Source organism: Nipponia nippon, unplaced genomic scaffold (genome assembly GCF_047370975.1).
Source record: "Nipponia nippon isolate SJK-2023a ecotype South Korea unplaced genomic scaffold, ASM4737097v1 scaffold_8, whole genome shotgun sequence".
Taxonomy (NCBI): Eukaryota; Metazoa; Chordata; class Aves; order Pelecaniformes; family Threskiornithidae; genus Nipponia; species Nipponia nippon.
This window is the reverse complement of record NW_028262402.1, coordinates 46,240,107-46,261,866: the sequence shown is the minus strand read 5'-3', so window position 1 is coordinate 46,261,866 and position 21,760 is coordinate 46,240,107. Positions and strand designations below refer to the sequence as shown.

Here is a 21,760-nt window from a genome sequence, read left to right as displayed (position 1 = left end):
TTGGTGCCAGAGCTTCAGAGCCCTCAAGGGTCCCAGCCATGGCCGCACCGCAGTCCCCAGAGCCAAGGTGTGCCCTGAGCGGAATGGGCACGTGCTGCGGGGATCATGACCCCCAAACGCTGCCAAGCTCCGACAGCTCCTTCATGGGGCGAGATGGGGCAGTGGCCCTCGTGCCAAAGGATTTCATCAAGGACCTTAGGCAAGGAAAGGCTACGGGAGCGTTGTCTCCCTTTGCTCGGTTAGCCAACGTCCCCGTGGCAGAGAGAAAGTGGAAAGCCCGAGGAAGGCCTCAGCCTGGGAAAGGCAGAAGTTGTCTGCTTTGGAAGGCCTCTGCAACGACATTGCTCTGCAGCAGATGAATAAACCACATCCCTCTGGTCTGTTCCTCCATTTTCCTCTTTAATTCTTATTGCTGGAAGATCTGCACATGTGTCTGGCCGATGGCATTCGTTTCCGCTGTCTTCCCATGCACCTGCACTCGATAAATGCAGGTGTATCCTGGTTTTCCCCAGTTGCTCTGTATGCCAAGTTTCAAAAACCAAAAGGCTTTGCGGATCCCATTCTGCAAAGAAACCACAGCAAAAGGCAGCGTCACTCCTGGGGTGTAAAGAGTGAAAGCAGGCTTCACGCGTCTTCCTCTGCCAGCCCGGCCCCTGCTCCGGGACCAGCTGCCACCCTGGCCAGAGAGGCAGCTTGTCCCTCCTTCCCTTCTCCCACCCAGGCAGCAAAGGACCCCTGTGCCCCTGCAGAGCAAAAGCCCGGCCTCAGAGAGCGTGGCAGGCAGCTGTGGAAACCTGAGGCTCGCCGGTGCCGGGGAAGCGGGGCCCAGGGAAAGTCCTGCTGCCGGGGCAAGGTGCTGGGCGTCCTCCCTGCCACCGCCTGCCCGGCGGGTGCAGCCAGGCAGCTCCGCAGACCCACACGGCTGCGGGGCCAACAGCACAGCGATCTGCTTTTGCCGCCCTGCCAGATGCCGCTCTCCCTCCTGATCCCACCGATGTTTCTCTCGACCAGGGTCGGGCCCCTGCGCTGGCAGGGACCATCCACACTCCTTCTGCCAGCGACTTGCTGGCAAACCGGCATTTCTGCCCTGGCCTCTTGCCCACACGCACGCCCGGTACCTGCAGAGAGAAGGTCTGTGCCGGCTCTTTCTGCACGGCGTAGGTGAATGTCCCCAGCAGAGTTTCGTCCTTGCCTTCCTCATCCAGTCCCTTGGAGATAAAGCGCAGGGGAGCAGGTCAGGCTCAACCTGACCACGAGGAAACGCTCATGCTAGATGCGCACCCAGCGCCCGCAGCTTCAGTGCGGTCTGGTGCAGGGTGCAGTGGGGCTGAGTCTCCTCCTTGTGTGTTGCTCAGGGGCCCGGAGGTGCTGGGCCAAACTGTGCTGAGCAAGTCTGAGGAGGGGTGACACCACCCTGCACGTCACTTGAGATGGGCCCTCAGGGAACGGCAGTGCTTGGGAGCACACGGATCTCGGCAGATGTGCAGAGAGCAGCAAGTCCCCGTTACAGCTTTTCCCTGCGGCCAGGTCCCAGCCCCCAGTTGCCCAGCAGAGACTTACAGAGACCACGAAATCTCGAGGAGCACTGCTGACAGTCCCCAGCGGAGCGGTTATCTTTGAGGTGTGCTGTACGGTGATGGCTATCGGTCGTACTAGTGCGGGCAACCGGATTAGCACCTCGCTCCGAGAGCCTTGGAAAGGCCAGCAGTATCCTGGGGAAGCATCCGGCTGAAAGCAGAGGGCAAGAGCAATGAAGGCGAGGGCGTGATGGGGCCCGCTGCGCTCCCGTGCAGCCAGAAGCACAGGCAGCACTGCTTGTGCTTGAAATGAATGGCGTGTTGGGCGCCTGGCCGTCTTCCCAGCCCAGGAGAGAGGAGAAGAGCCGACCAGTGGGAAACATCTGATCCCCTGCACTGGAGGCAGGGCTTTCAAGAAACCTCTCTTTTTGGCCAGCAGCTCTGCAGCCTCCCTTCACCCTCCACTGCCCCATGGGGACGCGGGCAATCAGAGCTGTGGCAGGGAAACGTGGTCCTGAAGGAGAAGCGCCTTCACCCACCAGTGACCAGGGATGGTGGGCAGGAAGCTCAGCTCAGCTCAGCTCAGCTCAGCTCAGCCCCCTTCTGAGGGCAGCTGCTCTTTTCTTGGGAGCCAAGCCCTGTGTGAGACCTCAGGCACCAGGCACTGGACCAGTGCCGTGGCCGTCAGCAATACCGCTGGCCTGAGGGGAGACGCCCCAGGGCTTGCCCCCAACTTTATAAGAGGCAAGAGAAGCAGCACTGGCAGTTTCTGCTCCTGTACCTGCACAAAGGTATCCAGAAGGGGGGGAGTACACAGGAACGCAAACACTCTGCAGAGCCATGCAGAGCTGCCGGATGATCTCTGCAGGTCGATGGCAGCCCCTGAAGGGAGAAGAGAGCAGCTGACTGCAGGAGGCCCCAGGCTCGGAGGACCTGGTCTCTGCAGGCGACTTCTAAGGCTGCCTGCCAGCCCCACATGCAGCACCGCACGTTCGGAGGTGCCCCAAGCAAGGAGGGGATCCCCGTGCCCGGTGATGGTGTCTCTCCCAGCCGCACAAAGAGAAGGTGTGCTGGTGCTGGGAGACAGCAAGCCCCCACGGGAAGGGCAGCAGACCCAAGCCAAGGCCCTGCTGCGTCAACAGCAGAGGATGACCCAGCCATACGCTTTCACGCCCCAGGAAAGCTCAGCGGAGAGGGAGAGGGCAGAAATGCTGTCAGGGGCACGGCCGGGGCTCCAGCGAGGGTCCCGAAGGCAGGACTGGGGTGAGCCCAAGGGAGCTGCTCTGCCACAGTCATGCTCTTGGGCCCCGTGATTTGGTCCCACCTCCCTCTGCCTCGGAGAGCAGAGTCTGCGGCACAGCCTGCTTTGGGGACTGCCAAGCACGAGCCCAGCACGACGAGACTTTCTTGCGTGGACCTGACGTCCGTCTGTACCTGCGCTTTTCAGAGCCCAGTCAGGCGCCTGTGTGGTTGCAGACATTGCCTCTCTCATTTGCTCTGCTTCCTGGGAAAGACACAAAGGAACAGGGGAAACGATCACGTTAGACCTGGCCAGGGGAAGGGGCTTTACTTGGAGAAGTTCCACCGGCAGCCCCTGGCAAGGGATGAGCGTGTGGGCTGAGCAGGAAAAGCCCAGGAACTGGGCCAGGAAGGGCCTTGTGTGGGGCCCTGCTCATCCCAGCCCTCTTTCCCAAAGTGCAGCATCACCTTCTTCATAGCGCCGATCTCTGCAGCCAGGCGCGCTACCTCAGCCCTCAGCTGTTGCAGCTCTTGGGATTTCTCCCCCCACACAGCAAGCACGTTCCTGCAGTCCCCAGGAAAGCAGATCTTGTCAGAGAGCTGCCCAGCCCCTCCCAGAGCCTCCAAGCTCGGGAGGAGAGGTGCTCGAGCCCCCTTTTCTTTCCCCAGTTTGCAAGGGCTTCCCTCCCCCTCCAGGCTTAGCAGAAGGCCCAGGCAGGAGCGAAAGGCACGAGCCCTAGGCGCCGCGCACGTGAGTGCAGATAGCATGGGCTCATCTGCCGCTACCCCACCCAATGTGCTGCAGGTCAGGAGAGAGGAGAGGGCTTTTACCGCAGGGACATCAGCTCGTCTGCAGCCAGCTGCTCCAGCAGCACCTGAAAGAGAAAGGCTCTCCATTTGAGTCCCCGGGCTGCCGGGGCTTTCCAGAGCCGGCAGCTCTAGGAAGGCACGGCAGAAGCTGCTGCCGCTTCCGTGGGTCACTGCCTGGAACCGGAGGACTGGCCAGTTTACCCACCCACCCCCAGCCGTGCTCCTTTGCGGGACTTTCCTGTCCCACTGACCTGTGGCACACTCCTTGTCCACAGCATCCACACGAGGAGTGAGGTCCCGCAGTAGGCACCAGCTGTAATTCACATCACCAAGAGAGAGTTACTTGACTAGAGTTTCTCACAAACCCTGTAGTGAGGCGGTCTCCTCCCACACCAAAGGTGGCAAGAGGCTGGCTGAGGATATGGGGAGGGGGTGCAGAAAGAGGCTGCAGATCCAAGCAGGGACCCTTTCCTTTGGCCTTGGGGCTCTGCACAGCCTTGGTTCCTGGGCATGCTTGGCACCCCACAGCTACGCCCCATTTCCCCTGCATGTAGCGAGCATCTCACGACCTCCCAGACCGGCAAAGGTGGGAGGCTGGAAGGGCCCCACGGGTGCTCCAGTGCCTCTCCCTCATGCTGAAGCTCACAGCCCCCACCTCTGTGCCTCTGCTGACAGGGGGTGAATACTCACCGAGAGCAGCTAGGCTCATCAAGAAGAGGATCGTGGAGAGCCTCTCCGTTTTCAGGGTGATGACCTCTTTCCTGAAAAAGAGTAAGTCCTGGTGTTAGCAGTGCCTAAGGGCAGAGGCCTGCACAGGGGGGTTTTCTCTTACAGTTGAGGAGCAGCAATTTAGAGGGGAGCCAGGGGGTCTCCTGGTGGGGAGCACCTCCAGCCCCCGCCGCTCGCCCTGTCCCACTGGCACCCCCTGTCTCTGTGTCCAGAGCAGACACGCGTCGTACTCACAGGGTGGAGACGCCTGTGCTGAGGCATCTGTGGAGGTAAAGCATGGCCGTTGCCAGGCTGTAAGCAATGCTGAGGACCAACCCTGGGCGAAAAAAAATGGAGAAAAGCCTGAGGACCCTTCTGGAGGATGCCTGTCAGGGCGTGTGCCAGCCCCCTGCGGGGAGGTGCACTGCCAGGGCCAGGGTTATGCCCTGGAGAGGGGGGCAGCTGGTTGCACCCTGGCAGCGGGGGGCGGAGGGCCGGGCAGGATCCCCTAGCAGGCAGGGCACTGAGGGTGCAGCTAGGGAGGGAGGGTGGATGAGGCTTTGGCCTCTGGGCCTCTACCGTACTGGGCTACCCCATGATTACTACAGTATCCCACAAAGACATGGACGTGGTAGCCAGGTTCCCACGGTCACGTAGGGGAGGTGGCCCCAGGCGTCGGTCGGGGCAGGATGACGCCGGTTCTGCAGGGCTGTAGGTCCCGGCTGAGCCAGGCAGGCTTGGTGCAAACATGGGGTGAAAGGCAGCGCTGAGCTTACGCTCATTGTCTCCTGTATGGCAGCTGGAGCATGCTGGCCCTTCCCAGCTGGTGCCCTGGTCCTCCTGAGAGCAGGTGCAGCTATGGGAGGAAAAAGATGGAGCACTGTTTTGCACCGTCTCCATGCCGTGCGAGGCGAGGCAAGGCCCTGGCCAGAAGACAGGCTTTGTGAAGCCTCCCAGGAGACGTGGTGAGACAGGGCGGAAGAAGCCGCAGAGCGGGGTGGCACAGCTGCTTCTTACCGCGACTGCCCCCTGGCCCCCATAGCACCAACCTGCCCCTGGGCAGGCATCTCAGCGGCCTGGTGCTCTTTGGGGAGAGGGGAGCAGCTGCTGTCCTCCAAAGCCCCCACCTCTTCCCGGGGCCTCTGCAGCATGATGGCCAGAGCCCTCTCTGGAACACCCCCAAGGCTTCTCGCCCTCGGCAGAGACCCACCAGGACTTTGCAGCCGCCCTTTGCCAGGGAGGCCTGGCGGGGAGAGGGCTGAGCTCTCCCGCGGCTCTGCCAGAGGCTACCCAGACACACCTGCACGGTGGTTGCTCCAGGTGCCCAGAAACGGCTTGTGCTGGAGAGCAGCAGGAACTTCCCAGTGCCATGGTGGGACCCCGAGCAGCAGGACTGTGGGGTTTGGCCCGGGGGTTCAGCGAGGCTTTCAGCTGAGCCTCTTCCACACTCACGGCGGCTTTCCCAAGCCCTGGGACCCACAGTGCTCGCCAGCTTCTCCATCGGTCCCCCCAGTACCCCTTTAGGCTCTGTGGGTCCCCCCTGCCAGCCAACGTCCCCAGGAGGAAGAAATCCTCGTACCTGTTCTCGAGGACCTGAGTGGGCCCAGCTGCACATCCGCCCACGTTGCTGCTGGCTCTCCTCCTTGACAGGGCAGCGCCTTGTGCTCTTGCAGGAGCCTTTCTCTGCCTCATCTTGGGGAGAAATGAAGGTCCCCTGCAAGCCTGGGTGTCCTCCTTCTGCCGCAGGAGCGTTGCCTGCCCAGGGGAGGTCACTCAGGCGAGAGCCCCAAACTGATTGCTGGGAGGAGAACGCCTGCCACGGGCACACAGCCCCCAGGACACGGCGAGCTCCTTCCAGGTGGGAGGTTGTGGCCCCCAGTGCTGCGGTGCAGGGTGGCCAGCCTTGACTTCACAGTGGCCTGGCCCCGTACGGTGTGAGGTCATGGCTATGACATCACAGACGGAGCTACCGGGGGGCAGGGGTTCAGAGAGAGACCCCGGCACCCACCTGGCGCTGTGTTTTGGGTTTGTGACTGGACTGTTGAAAGCACACCAGCTGGTGTTTTAGCTCGTGCTGAACAGTGCTTGCAGAGCGCCAAGGCTTCCTCTGTTTCTCTCTGCATGTCCCTGAGCGAGTAGGCCGAGGCTGGGTGAGAGGCTGGGAGGGGACACAGCAGGGACAGCCGACCCACACTGACCACAGGGCTCTTGCCTGCCATGTAACCCCATGCTCCGCAATAAAGCCTGGGCTTTTGGTCTTTCCAAAGTAGCCATTGCTTGGGGCCTGGCTGAGCATCGGTCTGCTGGGGTCAACCCACCACAGCGTGTGTAGAGAAAGGAGGGTGTTTGCTGTGTGTTTTGGAGTCTCCTGGGGGACCAGGAAGTCCCCTGCACCAGGGCACAGGCAGTGCCGAAGGCACTGTGTATCTGGGATAGCAACACAGGTTTAGGGAGGATCCTCAGCAGGGCCCTCTGCCTTCCCCCTGCCTGAGCAGGGTCAGCCCTGCCATCTGGGGGGTCCCCATGGGGCAAGGAGGGGGCGCTGGCTCTGGGTGACACCAGGCTGGGGGTGGGGCTGCATGGGGCTTTGACTTGCTCAGCCCCTCTGGCTCCACATCATCATGGGGAGGTCCGGCCACCAAAGTGGCCCTAGGCACGTGCTGCACACCTCCATCCTCAACAAGATGCACAAGCACAGAGAACACTGCATTGGTTCCTTCTGGGGTGGCCCACGGACCCCAGTGGCTCCTCTGGGATGAGCCATCTTGCAGGCCCTTGCCAGGTTGTGACGAGAGATACCCCAGGGGCCAGTAGTGGGTCCAGTCCTGTTTAACATCTTCATTAGTGATCTGGATGATGGGGCAGAGCAAGTTTGCTGATGACACAGAACTGGGAGGAGTGGCTGATGCATCAGAGGTTGTGGTGCCCTCCAGAGGGACCTCAACAGGTGGGAGAAACTGGCTGACAGAAGCCTCATGGAGTTCATCAAGGAGCGAAGAGCAAAGTCCTGCACCTGAGGGGGGAACAACCACATGCACCAGTGCATGCTGGTGTTCATGTTCAGCACCAAGTTGAACATGAGCCAGCGATGTGCCCTTGTGGCAAAGGCAGCAGATGGTATCCTGCACTGCGATAGGAGGAGTGCTGCCAGCAGGTTGAGGGAGGTGATCCTTGCCCTCTCCTCAGCACTGGTGAGGCCACACCTGGATTGTTGTGTCCAGTTCTCAGCTCCTCAGTACAAGAGAGGCATGGACATACTGGAGAGAGGCCAGCAAAGGGCTAGTAAGATGTTGAAGACACTGGAGCATCTCTTCTATGGGGAAAGGCTGAAAGAGCTGGGAGGCTCAGGGAAGACTTTATCAATGTATATAAATTCTTACAGGGAGGGAGCAAGGAGGATTGACGCAGGCTCTTCTCAGTAGTGCCGAATGATGGGACGAGAGGCAATGGTGTCACGGTCCATTTGGAGATCTCAAATTTACAAGATCGCCTACTCTGTAAACTAAACCTTATATTATGAGCTCATTAGGAAAGAAAACAAACAAACACAACAAACAAGGGCTCAATTTGACCTGTAGCAGCTCAGCTACTGATGTTGGCTAAGTCTTTTCTCAAATTTCTTTCATCATGTCTCTCTGCTGGAGTTCAGGGGAGAATACCTAGTCTCTCACTACGTGCACAGAGCACAGATCAAGATTAGATCCTGTTTGAGGCCTTAAAAGTGCCAGTAATAGAAATAACAGTAGAAGACAAAACGACTTAACACTTCTGTAGTATTGTATTACTACCCTTGCTCAGCCACGGAATTTCAGCTTGCTGCTTCCTTGCTTCAGCTAGCTAACGAGAAAACAGAGTGGGCTAGTGTGGGACAGCATTCCCATTTATTTAAAACAAACAAACAGACGAACTGCAGCAACTTTCTTCACAGGTCTTGTGGAAATTAGTGTATCACAGGGGATATGAATAGCTTGTGAATCCCTTATGGATTAACACCAATTATCTGATGTGGACTCTCACTGCTAAAAAGCCTGCACAAATATAGTATTGATCTTATTTCAAAAAAGACCTTTGTGAAACAGACAGAAGTTCTTGCTGAGTGACTACTATGATGTCCTGGTGACTATAGCCTTGAAATGCTCCTTACTACAATAATTAATGTGTGACTAAGCAGGTGACTTGTGATTTAGGCTGCAGCCAACGTAAAGGACAGAAGGAAACAATAACAACACAGAAATCTCATTTCAAACTTTTTCTGTGCTGTCATCTACCATGGCAGCTTACAGAAAGGAAAAACTGGCTTCTTATGAGTCAGGTGTGATTCAGAGGCATATTTTACCTGCAATCCAGAACAAAACACAAAAAAATAAATGCAGATGTATGAAAAACATTTGTAGGTTTAAAAGCAGAATAAAGCACATAGCTGAATGTTAAAATACAGAAGTTGTCTCTTTAAAATTATCACAGCATGTTCACTCATGGACAAGTCTATCATTTGGGATACATGCTTACTGCAAGATTCAGTAATAATCCATGTCTAACTATATGAAGTTGCTCATTTCACAACACGAAACTCTGCAGGAAGGTCTCTCTCATGCAATTTCCATAGCTACTAGTAAAGACAAAGTTTCTCTCTTGAGGACCATACTAGTCAAATTGTGACAGATATCGCTAAACTGAATTTGGCAAGGGATGCAAAAAAAAAGAAGAATGGCTTTTACAGGTACATTGGCCAGAAAATAAAGATTAAAGAAAAGGTACCTCCCCCGTGATAAATAAGACAGAAGAGCTGGTGACAACTGACATGGCGAAGGCTGAGGTACGCAACAATTTTTTTGCCTCAGTTTTCAATGGTAATCTCTCTTCCCACATCTCTCAAGCCCCTGAACTTCGAGGCAGGGACTGGCAGAATAAAGTCCCTCCCATTGTAGGAGAAGATCAGGTTCAAGACCACTGGAGGAACATGAACATACACATGTCCATGGGACCCAATGAGATGCATCCCAGGGTTCTGAGGGAATTGGCTGATGTGGTTGCCAGGCCACTCTCCATCATGTCTGAAAAGTCATGGCAGTCAGGGAGAGTCTCCAGTGACTGGAGGAAAGGGAAACATCATGTCCATTTTTAAAAAGGGTAAAAAGGAGGACCTTGGGAACTACTGACCAGTCAGCCTCACCTCCATGCCCAGTAAGATCATGGAGCAGATTCTCCTGGAAGACATATTGAAACATATGGAAGACAGGGAGATGACTGGAAACAGCCAACATGGCTTCACCAAAGGCAAATTGTGCCTGACTAATCTAGTGGCCTTCTACAACAGAGTAACTGCATCAATGGACAAGGGAAAAGCTGTCATCTACCTGGACTTCTGTAAGGCCTTTGATATGGTCCCCCATAACATTCTTGCTGCTAAATTGGAGAGATACGGGTTTGTCAGATGGACTGTTAGATGGGTAAGGAACTGGCTGGTTGGCCTTCTCCAACAAATCAAAGTCAATGACTCAATGTCAAAGTGGAAACCAGTAACAAGTGGTGTCCCACAAGGGTCCATATTGGGACCAATAATATTTAGTGTCTTCATCAGTGACATAGACAGCGGGATCGAGTGCACCCTCAGTAAGTTTGCAGATGACACCAAGCTGAGTGGTGTGATTGACACGCCTGAGGGATGGGATGCCATCCAGAGGGACCTGGACAGGCTTAAGAAGTGGGCCTGTGTGAACCTCATGAAGTTCAACAAGGCCAAGTGCAGAGTCCTGCACCTGGGTTGGGGCAACCCCTCATATCAGTACAAACCGGGGGATGAACGGAGAGCAGCCCTGCAGAGGAGGACTTGGGGATACTGGTGGATGAAAAACTGGACATGAGCTGGCAATGTGCACTTGCAGCCCAGAAAGCCAATAGCATCCTCAGCTGCATAAAAAGCAGTGTGGCCAGCAGGCCGAGGGAGGTGACTGTGCCCCTCTACTCCTCTCTGGTGAGACCCCACCTGGAGTACTCTGTCCAACTCAGGGGTCCCCAGTACAAGAAAGACAAGGACCTGATAGAGCCAGTCCAGAGGAGGGCCACAAAAATGATCAGAGGGCTGGAGCACCTCTCCTGCGAAGAAAAGCTGAGAGAGTTGGGGTTTTTTAGGCAGGAGAAGAGAAGGCTCTGGGGAGACCTTATTGTGGTCTTTTAGTACTTAGAGGGGGGTTACAAGAAGGATGGAGAGAGACTTTTTACCAGAGCCTGTAGTGACAAGACAAGGGGCAACAGTTTCAAACTGAAAGAGAGTAGGCTTAGACTGGACATAAGGAAGACATTTTTTACGATGAGGGTGGTGAGACTCTGGAACAGGTTGTCCAGAGAAGTTGTGGATGCCCCGTCCCTGGAAGAGTTCAAGACCTGGAGAAACCTGATCTAGTGGAAGATGTCCCTGCCCATGGCAGGGGGTGTTGGACTAAATGACCTTTAAAGGTCCCTTCCAACCCAAACCATTCTATTATTCTATGATACATAGCTTGCAGATTGGTTTATCAAAACCACAAATGATCCTTATGCACACTGATGAGAAAAGCTGAGTCAGCAAGCAGCTAACAAAAGGAGGTCTAATTTCTGCATAATTCCTATCAAGCATCCCTATCAGGGTTAAAAAAAAAAAAAAAAAGTTGTCCTCTCTGGAAAACAACTTATTGAGGAAAAAAAAATGTTATTATTTGTAGGGAAAATGATCTGACCTGTTCATGGCTGATGATACTAAACTGGAAGGTGCTGTTGACTCTCTTGAGGACAAGAGGCCTTGCAGAGGGATCTGGATAGACTGAAGCATTGGGAAATCATCAACGGCATCAAGTTTAACAAGAACAAATGCCGGATTCTGCACCTGGGACAGAGAAATGCCAGGCACAAGTCTAAATTGGGAGAGGAGTAGCTGGAAAGCAGGCCTGCAGAAAGGGATCTGGGGGCACTGGCTGGCAGCAGGCTCCACATGAGCCCGCAGTGTGCCCTGGCAGCCGAGAGGGCAAACGGCATCCTGGGGTGCATCAAACACAGCACAGCCAGCTGGGCAAGAGAGGTGATCATCCCGCTGTATTCAGTGTTGGCGCGGCCCCACCTGGAACACCGTGTGCAGTTCTGGGCCCCACCATTTCAGAAGGATGTGAAAGTCCTGGAATGCGTCCAGAGGAGGGCAACAAAGCTGGTGACAGGGCTGGGAGGCAAGTCCTGTGAGGAGCAGCTGAGGACTCTGGTCTTGTCTCATTTGAAGAAAAGGAAGCTGCGGGGCGACCTCATTGCTCTCTACAGCTTCCTGAGGAGGGAAGGTGGAGAGGGAGGTGCTGAGCTCTTCTCCCTGGTATCCAGTGATAGGATGCATGGGAATGGTTCAGAGCTGCGCCAGGGGAGGTTTAGACTGGACGTTAGGAAGCGCTTCTTTACCAAGAGGGTGGTCAAACCCTGGAACAGGCTTCCTAGAGAGGTGGCCGATGCCCCAACCCTGTCGGTGTTTAAGAGGCATTTGGACAACAACCTTAGCAACCTGCTTTAACTTCTGGTCAGCCCTGAAGTGGTCAGGCAGTTGGGCCAGATGGCCGTTGCAGGTCGCTTCCAACTGAAATAGTCAATTCTGTTCTGTTCTATAAAACTTCTTTCCCTGCACACGTAAGTGCAGCCGAGCAGCTGACACTGACACCCCGCTACCGCGAACCACGTTTCCCCTAACGCACAGACCGACAGCTTCACTCGGTCTCTCCTCTAAGGACGGCCGGGCTCGGTTAAAAAGCCGCATGGGCACTTCCCAGACGCTGAACCTTCCGCTACACACACGCAGGTCGGGAGAGCGGAAGCAGCGGCAGGGGCGGTCGTTAGCGCTCAGCTCTCGCCCCCAGCGCGGCTCCCAGCGCCGCCCCCAGCCGCTCCGCGGCGCGGCCGGGGCCGCGGCCGGGGCCCGGGCCCGGGCCCGGGGCCGGAGCCACCCCGCCGCAGCCGCAGCCCGCCCCGCCGCCCCGCCCCTTGCCCTTTGACCCCGCCGCTGTCCCAGAGCTTCCTGTTCCCAACCACGTGGGCGCGGCGGGGCGGCGGCGGGGGCAGCGGCATGGCGGGCGGCGCGGCGGGCGAGGCGCAGTGCCTCAGCTACGCGGGTTGCAACTTCCTGCGGCAGCGGCTGGTGCTGTCCACGCTCAGCGGGCGGCCGCTGAAAATCCGCAAGATCCGCGCCAAGGAGGAGGACCCCGGCCTCCGCGGTGAGCGGGGGCACCGGCGGCCGCCGCCGGGCCAAGAGGGCGGGGGGCGGCGGAGCCCCGGCGCCGGCTGTGCCGGGGGCTGGCTGCCGGGCGGCTGCAGCCCCGCACCGGGAGGTGGGGCAGCCCCGGCCCCCTCCCGGCGGGGTCCCACCCGGGCGGCGGGGGTGCAGGGGGTCCCGGCTGCGTGCCGGTGTCTCCCCGCGGAAGAGCCCTCCCCGGGGCGCCCGGCACAGCCGGTGCGGCGGGGAGTCGCCGGCGCCGCCTCGGGCGCGACCGGCGCACCTGGGTGTCGCCCTCCCGCCGCGGTTTGGTGGCAGCCGCGCCTTGCCGCGGGGCCACGCTTGTCCTCCTGCGGGGCCCCGGGGGCGGCCCGACGGGTGGGGCCGCCGAGCGCAGCCGCCGACGGGGGCCCGGTCCGGCCCGGTCCCCCCGCAGGGCAGCGGGGCTCCCTCCGCTCCTGGCGTCAGGCGCCGCGGCGGGGGAGCGGGAGGGGACGGCAAGCGCGGGTCCGCCCGCCCGGCAGGTTGTGCCTCAGCGTCGCGGGCGGCCCCGGGGACGGCTCGTGCCCCGGTGAAAGCGGGCTCTTCAGTCAAAACCGGCGGGATTCGCGGGCTCTGCGGCCGTCGCTGGCTGCTGCGCGCCCAGCGTCGCGTTCTCCGCCTGCTTCTGGGAGCCCCGGTTCCCACAGTTTTAATGGGTCGGGTTTTATGCTTTGATCTTTATCTGGGTTTTGCCCAAATAGTAGTAAAGGTGAACGACGTGAAATCCATTTATTTCTCGTTCCTGACAACTTCCGACGCTGCGGACTTGTTTGAGGGAAACCGTGCTTAGGAAGTGCCCGCTCCGTTCCTGTACCGGACCTTTGGCACCCCAAAGCAAGCCTCCTCATATAACTGGAGTGAGAAGACAACAGGATGGAGACTGAGGAGGAAACGTTATTGTGGCGTCCGGTTATTTTTTGGGCAAGGTGTGAAGTTCAGAACGGGGGTAGGACCAGCATAGACACTAGTCTGCCTCCTGAGGAGGCTTCAGTTTATAGCTAGAAATCCTCCTCCGTAACTGTCAAAACATTCTCGTGTGTTTGACTTAACATTTACTGAGACCCAAAGTATTTATTATTACCATGGGACGTTTGGTGGTGGTGAAGTTGTAGGTTTTGCCGTGTTTTTTTTAAGAGGTGTTTGAGTTACCTTTTTCAAGTATGGGTTAAAATGTAAACTGTGACTTAACAGAAAAATATTAACAACAAACCCCGATTTGTGTTGATGATTCAAGATGCAGTTCTCTCTGCTTTTCGTGGCTGGAGCACTTGCAATGAAAACTCTTCTACAGGTTTGTTCTCCAAGAGGGAAATGCGTATTCGCAATGATGCGCTCTTGCACTGGAAGAGATCCCAGTGCTGTCATACAAACTTTGAGTTTAGAAATTATCTCATAACAGAGAGCAGCACCAGCATGGCATGACTGGGGCATCAACTGTATTATGCAAATATTAATGAACGGTAATTTCTGCAGATAGCTCTTTGGTTTAAATGGTTGTTGCATCCTAGAAGCTTATATGGAAAGAAAAATCTGATTACTGTTTAAGAAGTGACACAGGGTTATTGCTGAGGAAGTTCTGCAAGCTGCGAACTGTTAAGCAGGTGCTGTTGGTCCTTGAAACTACCTGGGTTTTGAAATCTGCATATGTTCACATATTGTCTTTGGTATTGATTCTGTACCAGTTTGGCACACCTAAATACAAGAATACTAGCATGTTCCTCCTTTTTATTTTTCGTTTTTTGTTTTGTTAAATATGTATGCTTGTCCTTTCCCATGTCTCTGAGCGAGAGCCCACACAAACAAGAGAGTGAGGAATTAGTTCCACGCAAACTGCTGCAGCGTACACAGTAAGCAAGAAAAGAGGCGACGGGGAACCTTGTGTTTCTCTAGCCTTTATTATGTCAATAACAGTTTGGGAAATGGAAAATTTGAAAGTCTGCAGATAGCTAATTGTGTTTGTGGAACAGCTGTGCAGGAGCACCACTTCACATCTGAATATCCCCTTCTTTCAAACTTTTAAGACTTTCACAGAGAATAATGGGAAGCTGTTGTTAGCTTGTCGTGCTTGAATATACGGGGTCCTGTTTGCTAGGATTTGTATGTTTTGCTTCATACTGAGCAAAATTTAAATTGTAAAAGGTTTTATGCTGGGCTTGAGTGATCCCTCAGGTCGCTGTGGTCAGAAGTGTCAACTTGGGTCACTCGCTGTGTGTTGGGGAGAGAAGTGTGGCTAGTCCAGCAGTCGCATCTGGGGGCATCTCAATTGATTTGAGATGCCTGTAAGCATGGAGGCTCGAATTAGCATCTCTTGTTTTTGTAGTGAATCACCTTTTCTCATGTGGTAGAATTATACCACAACAAGTTGAAGAGTGAGGGCAGCCTTACTGCCGTGAAAGGCAGGAAAGGGAAAATGTACAAGTGTGGTGTTGAAGTTTCCTATTTTTTCCAGGAGTAAATTTAAGGAACTTTAAAATTCTGTCTTTGTTCTACTCCCTAGATTTTGAAGCAAGTTTTATTCGCCTGATTGACAAAGTGACCAATGGCTCTCGGATTGAAATAAACCAAACAGGTGAGATCTGTTTTTTCCTCTTCCTCTGTTCTGCTCTTCCGGGCTCTATCAGTCGCTGCAGTGAAATCAAAGTTGTGGCTTGACGGAGGTAGGTGTTCAGATGTCATTGACTGAGAAGAAATAACCAAGCTGAGAAGTTTTGTAGTAATAAATCGCATGCAAGAAGATCAGCGCTCCACCATAATGCAGAGAGTTAAGGAAACCGTGTTGCTCGAGAATTAAAATTAGTATTTTGTTTGATATGCAGGATTTTGTAGTGGGGGAAGGTCCCTCTGAACAAGAAGGGGTTTTTGTAGAAAGCAAGGTTTGTCTTCTACAAAGGCAGGCTTCTGAGTGAAACTGCTTGCCTAGTCATGCTCAGAAAAGGGGTTGGTTTGAGTGAGAAGCATCCTACATAAAAAAAATCTCATTTGGTTCTTGTCCTCTTTTTTTTTTTAAAGGATTTTGGTTGGTCAGTAAAGCAGGTGAACTACCGTCAGATATGCTGAGACAGTTATGTCCTGATGGTCTGGTGAAGATTTAGCTGCCATGGAGGATAATAGTTACTTGTATCAGCTTTTTGGGGATTGCTGAGAGATCCTCAATTTTTGGGGAGAAGGGGAAAGCAGGAGAAATGATGTGCCAAGACAGACAGACGCTCATGTGACTTGGCCCATTTATTAACTGCAGACATAAGAATAGCTTGCTGGAAGTGCTACCACATTTCATAAGTTCTTCTGTCTCCAATTTGCCTGTATACGTCATTGGAAAGTGTCTTTATGCTGTAGTAATGGCCAGCGTGCTGGCAGCGCTCTCATTTGGTTTGCTTTCCTGGCATCTTCCCCAGGTACTACCTTGTATTATCAGCCTGGTCTTCTGTATGGAGGCTCGTTGGAACATGACTGCAGCCCCAGTCGTAGTATTGGCTACTATTTGGAAAGTCTGCTCTGCTTGGCACCTTTCATGAAACATCCATTGAAGATTGTCCTGAGGGGAGTAACAAATGATCAAGTAGATCCTTCAGTAAGTAATAAAATTTAAGTACCAGAGGAGAATTTTTTTTTTCCTTAAAAAAAACCCCAAACTATTAGGAAGAAGTGTCTAAAACATGTTACATTTTTACCATGCCTCACATCCACAAGTATCCGGTGTTACTGCATCTGCCAGCAAACTCTCTGAATCAAACAAGCATCTGCTAAACTGTTCCCTTTCTGCATCACACTCCCAAGTTGCAGTTTGTAATCTACCTTTTGACTTCCAGTTCTCTTCTGCTTCTGTCTTCTCCTCTGGAAACTCCCTTTAAATGCAATGTGAGGCCCTGCCTCTGGTTTGCTTCTCCTGTTCTCTTAAAAATTAGATGGGTTGTTTCTCCTACCCCACACATGTATTTACTGTAAAAAGAGGAAATTGTCTTTAAAATTTGAGTGTAACAAGGAAGGAATCTTTCTGTTCTGTTGGATGCTGGACATAGTTATACCAATGCTGCTGTGAAGCCTTCTTTCTGTTAGAAACAGAAGTTGCATGCCGATCATGAAATCACAGTAGCAAAAACATGTAATAACTCTGATTCTTCAGAAAGATGCTAGAAGGTATGGTATGGTAGATCAAATTACTATGAAATGCTTGTCTTGATTTCTATTACTGCTGATTTACAGTCCTTTGTTTTAACAGTGTTGTTACAAAAATGAGCTATGGATAACATGGGATTAGAACACTGAAGTAATGGTTAGTGGTTATGCTATTTTTTTTTTCCCAAGCATAATGGCTTTTGGAGAACAGCACTGCTGTTTACCTGTTGAATGGTGATTAGAGACGGCCTGTTTTCCTCTGAGTAGATTAAGGAAACATTGTCATCTGAAAACTTAACCAGTTTAAATGAATACAAATACTATGAAGTATAATTGCACGTATTAGACAAGCCTCTGAGTGAGTCCTGGTGGTATTTATGGCTTGTCAACTGTGCTTTTCTTGTCATTTAAAAAACTTGTTCTCTCACCTGTGACTCTGTGGGACACCCACATGAGTCAAAGGATGATTGAAGTGGCTTATACACAGAACTGTCAAAAAAAAAAAGGAAAAGGAAGAAAAAAAAAAAGTAAAATGGGAAGGATGTTTTGCTAACCTTTCAGTTGCCATGATGAAAAGTACTTAATAAAAATAGTAAGTAGTACAACTCAAAGAAGTCTCTTTTGGTTGACTGCATCTTTTTAATCACAATGGAGAAATTCTTGAAGAATTGGGAGATGAAGAGCAGTCCAATCTTTCAAGTAAGTTTGGACACTCATCTAAGCAACTCAGTCTTGATTCTGGACATTATCCCTTTTCAGGCATCAGCCACATGAGCCAACAGAGATTAAACAATGTTAGCTGAAATGTGTGCGAGAATTTGAGCCAGTTAGTTTGTGCTGAAAGGGAGCTTGTGCTGGCCAAAGCTCAGACACAGACAGGTGTTGCCATATATCAGCTGAATCACAGTACCTGACACTAAATGTAAATAAAATGCAGATGTGCACGCTAAGGAGTTACAGCTTAAGTTCATTGTGCTGTAGAAGCATAACTAGTTACTGTGAGTCAGCTCGTGTGTAGTAACTTTTTAAGTGGCAGTAACTGAATGCCAATTCCTAAAACTGGTTTAAACCTGGTTTATGTCTGTTTAACTTGCCTGAGTGAACTTTAAACCTGGTGCACACCAATAAACTACTTTAAGGAATTTTACAAGATGTTTTGTATAGCATATGGCTCTGCAGGGTGCTGAGACTAAAAGCACAAGCTTAAGTGCTACCCTAAGTCATTTATGTGCTTAAGTAAATGGAAATTTGGTTTTAATTGATTGGGGCTTTTATTTTTCAGTAGGCAGAAGGTTTTTAGAAACTGGGTGAACATTTATTACCTATGCTTGCCAAAAAAAGGGATGCTTAAATTTGTGTACCCACCTGTACACTTTCCGGCTTTCCAAGGAGAACAGGGAAAGGAAAACCAGTGTAAATATATTGTGGGTAGTTTAAAATGGGCAAGGAGTCTTCCCTGCTGCTTTTCATGTAAGAACCTCTCCATTTCAACTTAGTAGGTACAATAGGCAAGGCATCAGTTCATCTGCTTTGGAGAATTTTTATTGTTTTTATCTGTAAAAGGGATATCATGTTTTGTAAACACGTGCCTTTATTTTGGAGCTAGATGAACTCTGCGGGATGTATCCTTGCATGAGTGTGTTCAACATCTGTCATACGTAGATAAATGTACAAATTCACATATGTGTGTATGAAAATATATATGTACATACACACATACGATCCTGTAGCACCCCCTTTGTGTGTGAAAGGAGAAGGTAGTCCTGCCCATCCTCCCTTCACATCTTCTGCTTTCAGCCCCACAGTCCTGCGTACTCCCAATACCCCAGACACTTTCAGAGCTTTGCCTAAGCCAGTTCAACTAACTGGCTAAATGGCAGAGAGCTGTACCCCTGCGTTTTCTCCTGGAGGCCTCCACGAGGTAAGTAGCACGAATGTGCGTGCAGCCAGAGAAGCAGGACCTTTCCCTCATGGCAGCAGTGAGCAGGTAGGCCGACCCACTGGGCTGTCTGAAATCCACTCTCAGCACTGAGCTCTCAGTTTTTACACAGCCTCAAAAATATCTATGGGATGCGATTGCTGCGTTGTGGGTTTGAGGTTGCTGTTTGCCAGAGACCCCCTTGTCAGGAGGACAAAAGGGAACATGGCGGATCTCCTGCTGTGGGGAGAGTGGAAGTGGTCAAGGCGAGAGGAAGGGCATTTCTGAAGGATGGCTTCGGTGAGGCACAGGTCAGGCTGAGTCCCTGCGGTATAAATAGTGTGTGTTTATGTTAGCATTTTTTTATATACATTAATAGCCCTCCAGTAGGGTGCAGTGGAAAGCTCTTTGACAGCTGGTGCCATTCTGAAAAAGTACTGTGGGCACTGACATACAGGGTAATGTGCACTTGCTCCAGGTTGGACTGTGGTGGTAACAGTGTGTGAGTGACACCTCCTCAGTGGGTGTGAGGGATACTGCTTTGCTCGCGCTTGTTGGGAAGAGACGTGGCTTTGGAATACCAGCCTGAACTGTTCGCTGGCAGCCTACGTTTGCATTATGTTTTCCTGCGCGACCGCTGGTGAGACCTGACCGTGGATAACTTGTGGGACCAGCCATGTCGGACTGGCGTATAGAGTTGAGGTAGTTTCAGGTTTCTGTGTAAAGAGAGTATGTATGTGGGGGGTGTCTTTGTAAAGTGTCTTTTTGAAGGGAATGGAGGTGGCACACAAATGATAGCCCTTACTTTCCTTTCATTCTTTACATGTTGTTATTCTGACAGATACGTAGTGCTGCAGTAACCTGGTTTTAGAATAATTGTTCTTAATGTTTGGGTTTGCAAGTGTTGGAAGTTTTTTTACAGCTATGCCGTGGGACTTTCAGCTGAAATGACACTAATGCTGGCATGAGACTAACATATGAACTTTTGACTTCGGAGCAATAATTTTCCATGTTAATCAAAATCCAGCAGTTGTCTGTAATCCGAGGAAAACAAGAAGTTTTTCCTACTGACTTTTCTGTCTTTTTTTTTTTTTTTTTAAACTTGCTAGACTCTGGTTTTGCTCTTCCTCCCCACCCTGAGTCTAGGTCCTCCTCCCCAAAACGTAACCCTGTATGTATGGGAGGGATAAATGTTCTTAAGTGCAGTGCTAATGGCTACGCAGGCCACTAATGCTTGCCCCTTTCCTAGGTAACCATGTGCTGTAGGGTCGGTGTCTGGTTTTTTTGCAGCCTTGTACTTGCTAAGGGATTCTGCAAACCACATTTCTTTTTTTTTTTAATTGTTGTAGATTTCTTGAAAGAAAAAAGGTTTGTATTTACACTGGTTTGTGAACAAGAAATGTCTATGGGACTTAGCAAGTTACTGGCATTTGTGGTGAGGTATGCCCTCGGTTGTATGATGCATTTGCTGTGGTACAAGGATAATTTTATGGCTGAGTATAGGCAAGTGACGAGAAACATGGTTTTAGGTCTCAGTTCTGCTACAGTCTCGTGATTTCCAGTGAAGTACTTAACCTCTCCTGCCTGAACTCCCACTTGTCTGCTAAGCAGAACAGCCTTTTCCACTTCTTCAAATCCTGCTGATTACCTTCTCTATCTAGGCTGCAAATCTGGAACAGACAGTCTCTTCTTCTGTGTCTCTGGTACCTGATAAGTATCATGCCTGGAGTTTGTCTGAGGACTAAAAACTATGACAAGTCTTGAAAGTTTTGGAAACAGAAAAAACAGACTCAAAATTGATCCAGCTTCCTAATGCTGGCATAACATGCTTTCTCCAGAGATACAGACTTCAGTCCAAAATTGCAAAAGTGGAAATGGAGGAGGGAAAGGGAGTTCCTAGCCTACAGAGTGAATCTTTTCTTTTTTTTACTGGTATATTTTGTTTCCTAAGAAAGAGGGAGAAATGTTGTGTAACTTTAATAAGAACCAGATCAGCTTGTTAGAACTTCGACCAGTGGTATTCATGTGTGTCTGTGTGTGTGCACATGCATGTTAGTAAAGGTTTTTGCTCTAAAAGTCAAATTTGTGTGATTAATGAATACTACTGAGGGGCAGAATTAAGGTAGCCTGGCTGTAAAAAATATAAAATATGTAAATATAAAAAAATAATCGTTGGCTTTGGGTTTTTTTTTTAATGAAGACGTTCAAATATTGATACTGCTATTAAAAACAACACCAAATGCCTCTCTGTTAGAAAGGAAGTATGTTGGCCAGCAGGATTTGAAGAATGAGAACTGCAGCATATGCTTGTGTCTACTCGGGTAGCTCTAACAGGTTATTCACAGCTTTGTAGATGAGGTATCTGTTACTACTTTGTCAGTGGCTTGCACTCTGCAAAGCAGAGAGAATGAAACTCAGGAATTGTGGATTCTGGCTGAAGGCATGGGGAGGAGGGTGCTGTTTTTCTGCCTCCTCAAGTGCTGTCCACCACATGCCCATTTCCTTCACCTGAATTTATTTCTTCTTTGGTCATGCTGTCCTGGTCCTCTCTCTCCCAAGCTGCTTGTCTTGTTTAACTCCCTGTGCTGTTGCACTGCTAAATCATTTTTGTCACCTGCAATGCTACTGAAGTTTCAGCGGAGGGAAGAAGATGGCAGTGACTGTTGTCTTAGGTGAGCAGTTAGGAGGAGCAATGGCAAGGAAAGTCCTGCTCAGACCTGGATCTGGTGAACATCTGGCTCAGAGGAAGTACATGGATGACACGTCACCCACTTCAAATTCTTCTAAGTATTTCAACAGAAGTTACCTAGAAGCTTCTGTTTCTCAGGAACAGATGAAAAGAAGTTCTTGACAAAAGGATGAGTTTCTTCCTGCGAAATCAAGGGCCTGCTCCAAAACGCAAAGGTTCTTGCAATCCTTGTTTATTTAGCTGTAGGAATTTTCTAGCAATGACAAAAGAATATAATTTTTTCAATATCTGTGTTCAGAGAAACAAGTGAGCTGTTTTAGCTGAACTATAATAGAAATAAAAATCAGGCTGGAAGAAATTCAGAATAGGAAATTCCATCTGCCAGTAATTTGTTATAGCAAATTTTTTGGGTAATGAGATACTGTGGTAGTCTAAGAGTAGCCGAAGCTCTCTGTGCTGTATTCCCATGTCTTCCCATAGAATACTTAGCATGGAAAAGCCTT

General features: G+C 51.4%; 2 protein-coding genes across 8 annotated transcripts in view; one reads left to right on the top strand and one right to left on the bottom strand.

Moving 5' to 3' along the window:
• Positions 1-384: 384 nt before the first annotated feature.
• LOC148050591 (sperm-associated antigen 4 protein-like) lies at positions 385-12,208 on the bottom strand. Of its 4 annotated transcripts, none has more exons than XM_087742583.1 (13): positions 11,368-12,208; positions 5,854-6,029; positions 5,051-5,130; positions 4,530-4,611; positions 4,257-4,327; positions 3,818-3,879; positions 3,588-3,631; positions 3,225-3,321; positions 2,952-3,021; positions 2,299-2,399; positions 1,561-1,728; positions 1,119-1,208; positions 385-562 (listed from the first exon to the last, which is right to left on the bottom strand). In XM_087742583.1, exons 1-13 carry the CDS (start codon positions 11,626-11,628, stop codon positions 407-409), a joined length of 1,458 nt encoding a protein of 485 aa, XP_087598709.1. In that variant the 5' UTR covers positions 11,629-12,208; the 3' UTR covers positions 385-406. The 4 variants fall into 4 exon arrangements, with proteins under 4 accessions (XP_087598709.1, XP_087598710.1, XP_087598711.1 ...); XM_087742584.1 differs by having other exon boundaries at positions 5,854-8,610; positions 11,791-12,208; XM_087742585.1 differs by having other exon boundaries at positions 10,991-11,503.
• A 119-nt stretch (positions 12,209-12,327) lies between these two features.
• Positions 12,328-21,760, top strand: part of RCL1 (RNA terminal phosphate cyclase like 1) — a 33,074-nt gene continuing 23,641 nt past the window's right edge. For 3 of the 4 annotated variants that reach the window (XR_015701068.1, XR_015701067.1, XM_087742369.1), the window contains exons 1-3: positions 12,328-12,493; positions 15,032-15,103; positions 15,930-16,105. Coding sequence is in view for 1 of the 4 variants with exons in the window: in XM_087742369.1 (XP_087598495.1) it covers positions 12,346-12,493; positions 15,032-15,103; positions 15,930-16,105 (396 nt within the window). In the remaining 3 variants the exon portion in view is untranslated. Of the gene's footprint in view, positions 12,494-15,031; positions 15,104-15,929; positions 16,106-21,237; positions 21,473-21,760 lie in introns of those variants that run through there. The other variant, XM_087742370.1, reaches the window with a different exon arrangement.

Bases quoted from the DNA above. Each gene is read 5' to 3' on its own strand.
- LOC148050591 (XM_087742583.1), bottom strand. From the start codon at position 11,628: ATGCATCCTATCACTGGATACCAGGGAGAAGAGCTCAGCACCTCCCTC. The intron at 5,131-5,853 runs GTACGAGGATTT...TTCCTCCCATAG, and splicing joins ACTCAGGTCCTCGAGAACAG to CTGCACCTGCTCTCAGGAGG. The intron at 3,022-3,224 runs GTGATGCTGCAC...TGTCTTTCCCAG, and splicing joins AGATCGGCGCTATGAAGAAG to GAAGCAGAGCAAATGAGAGA.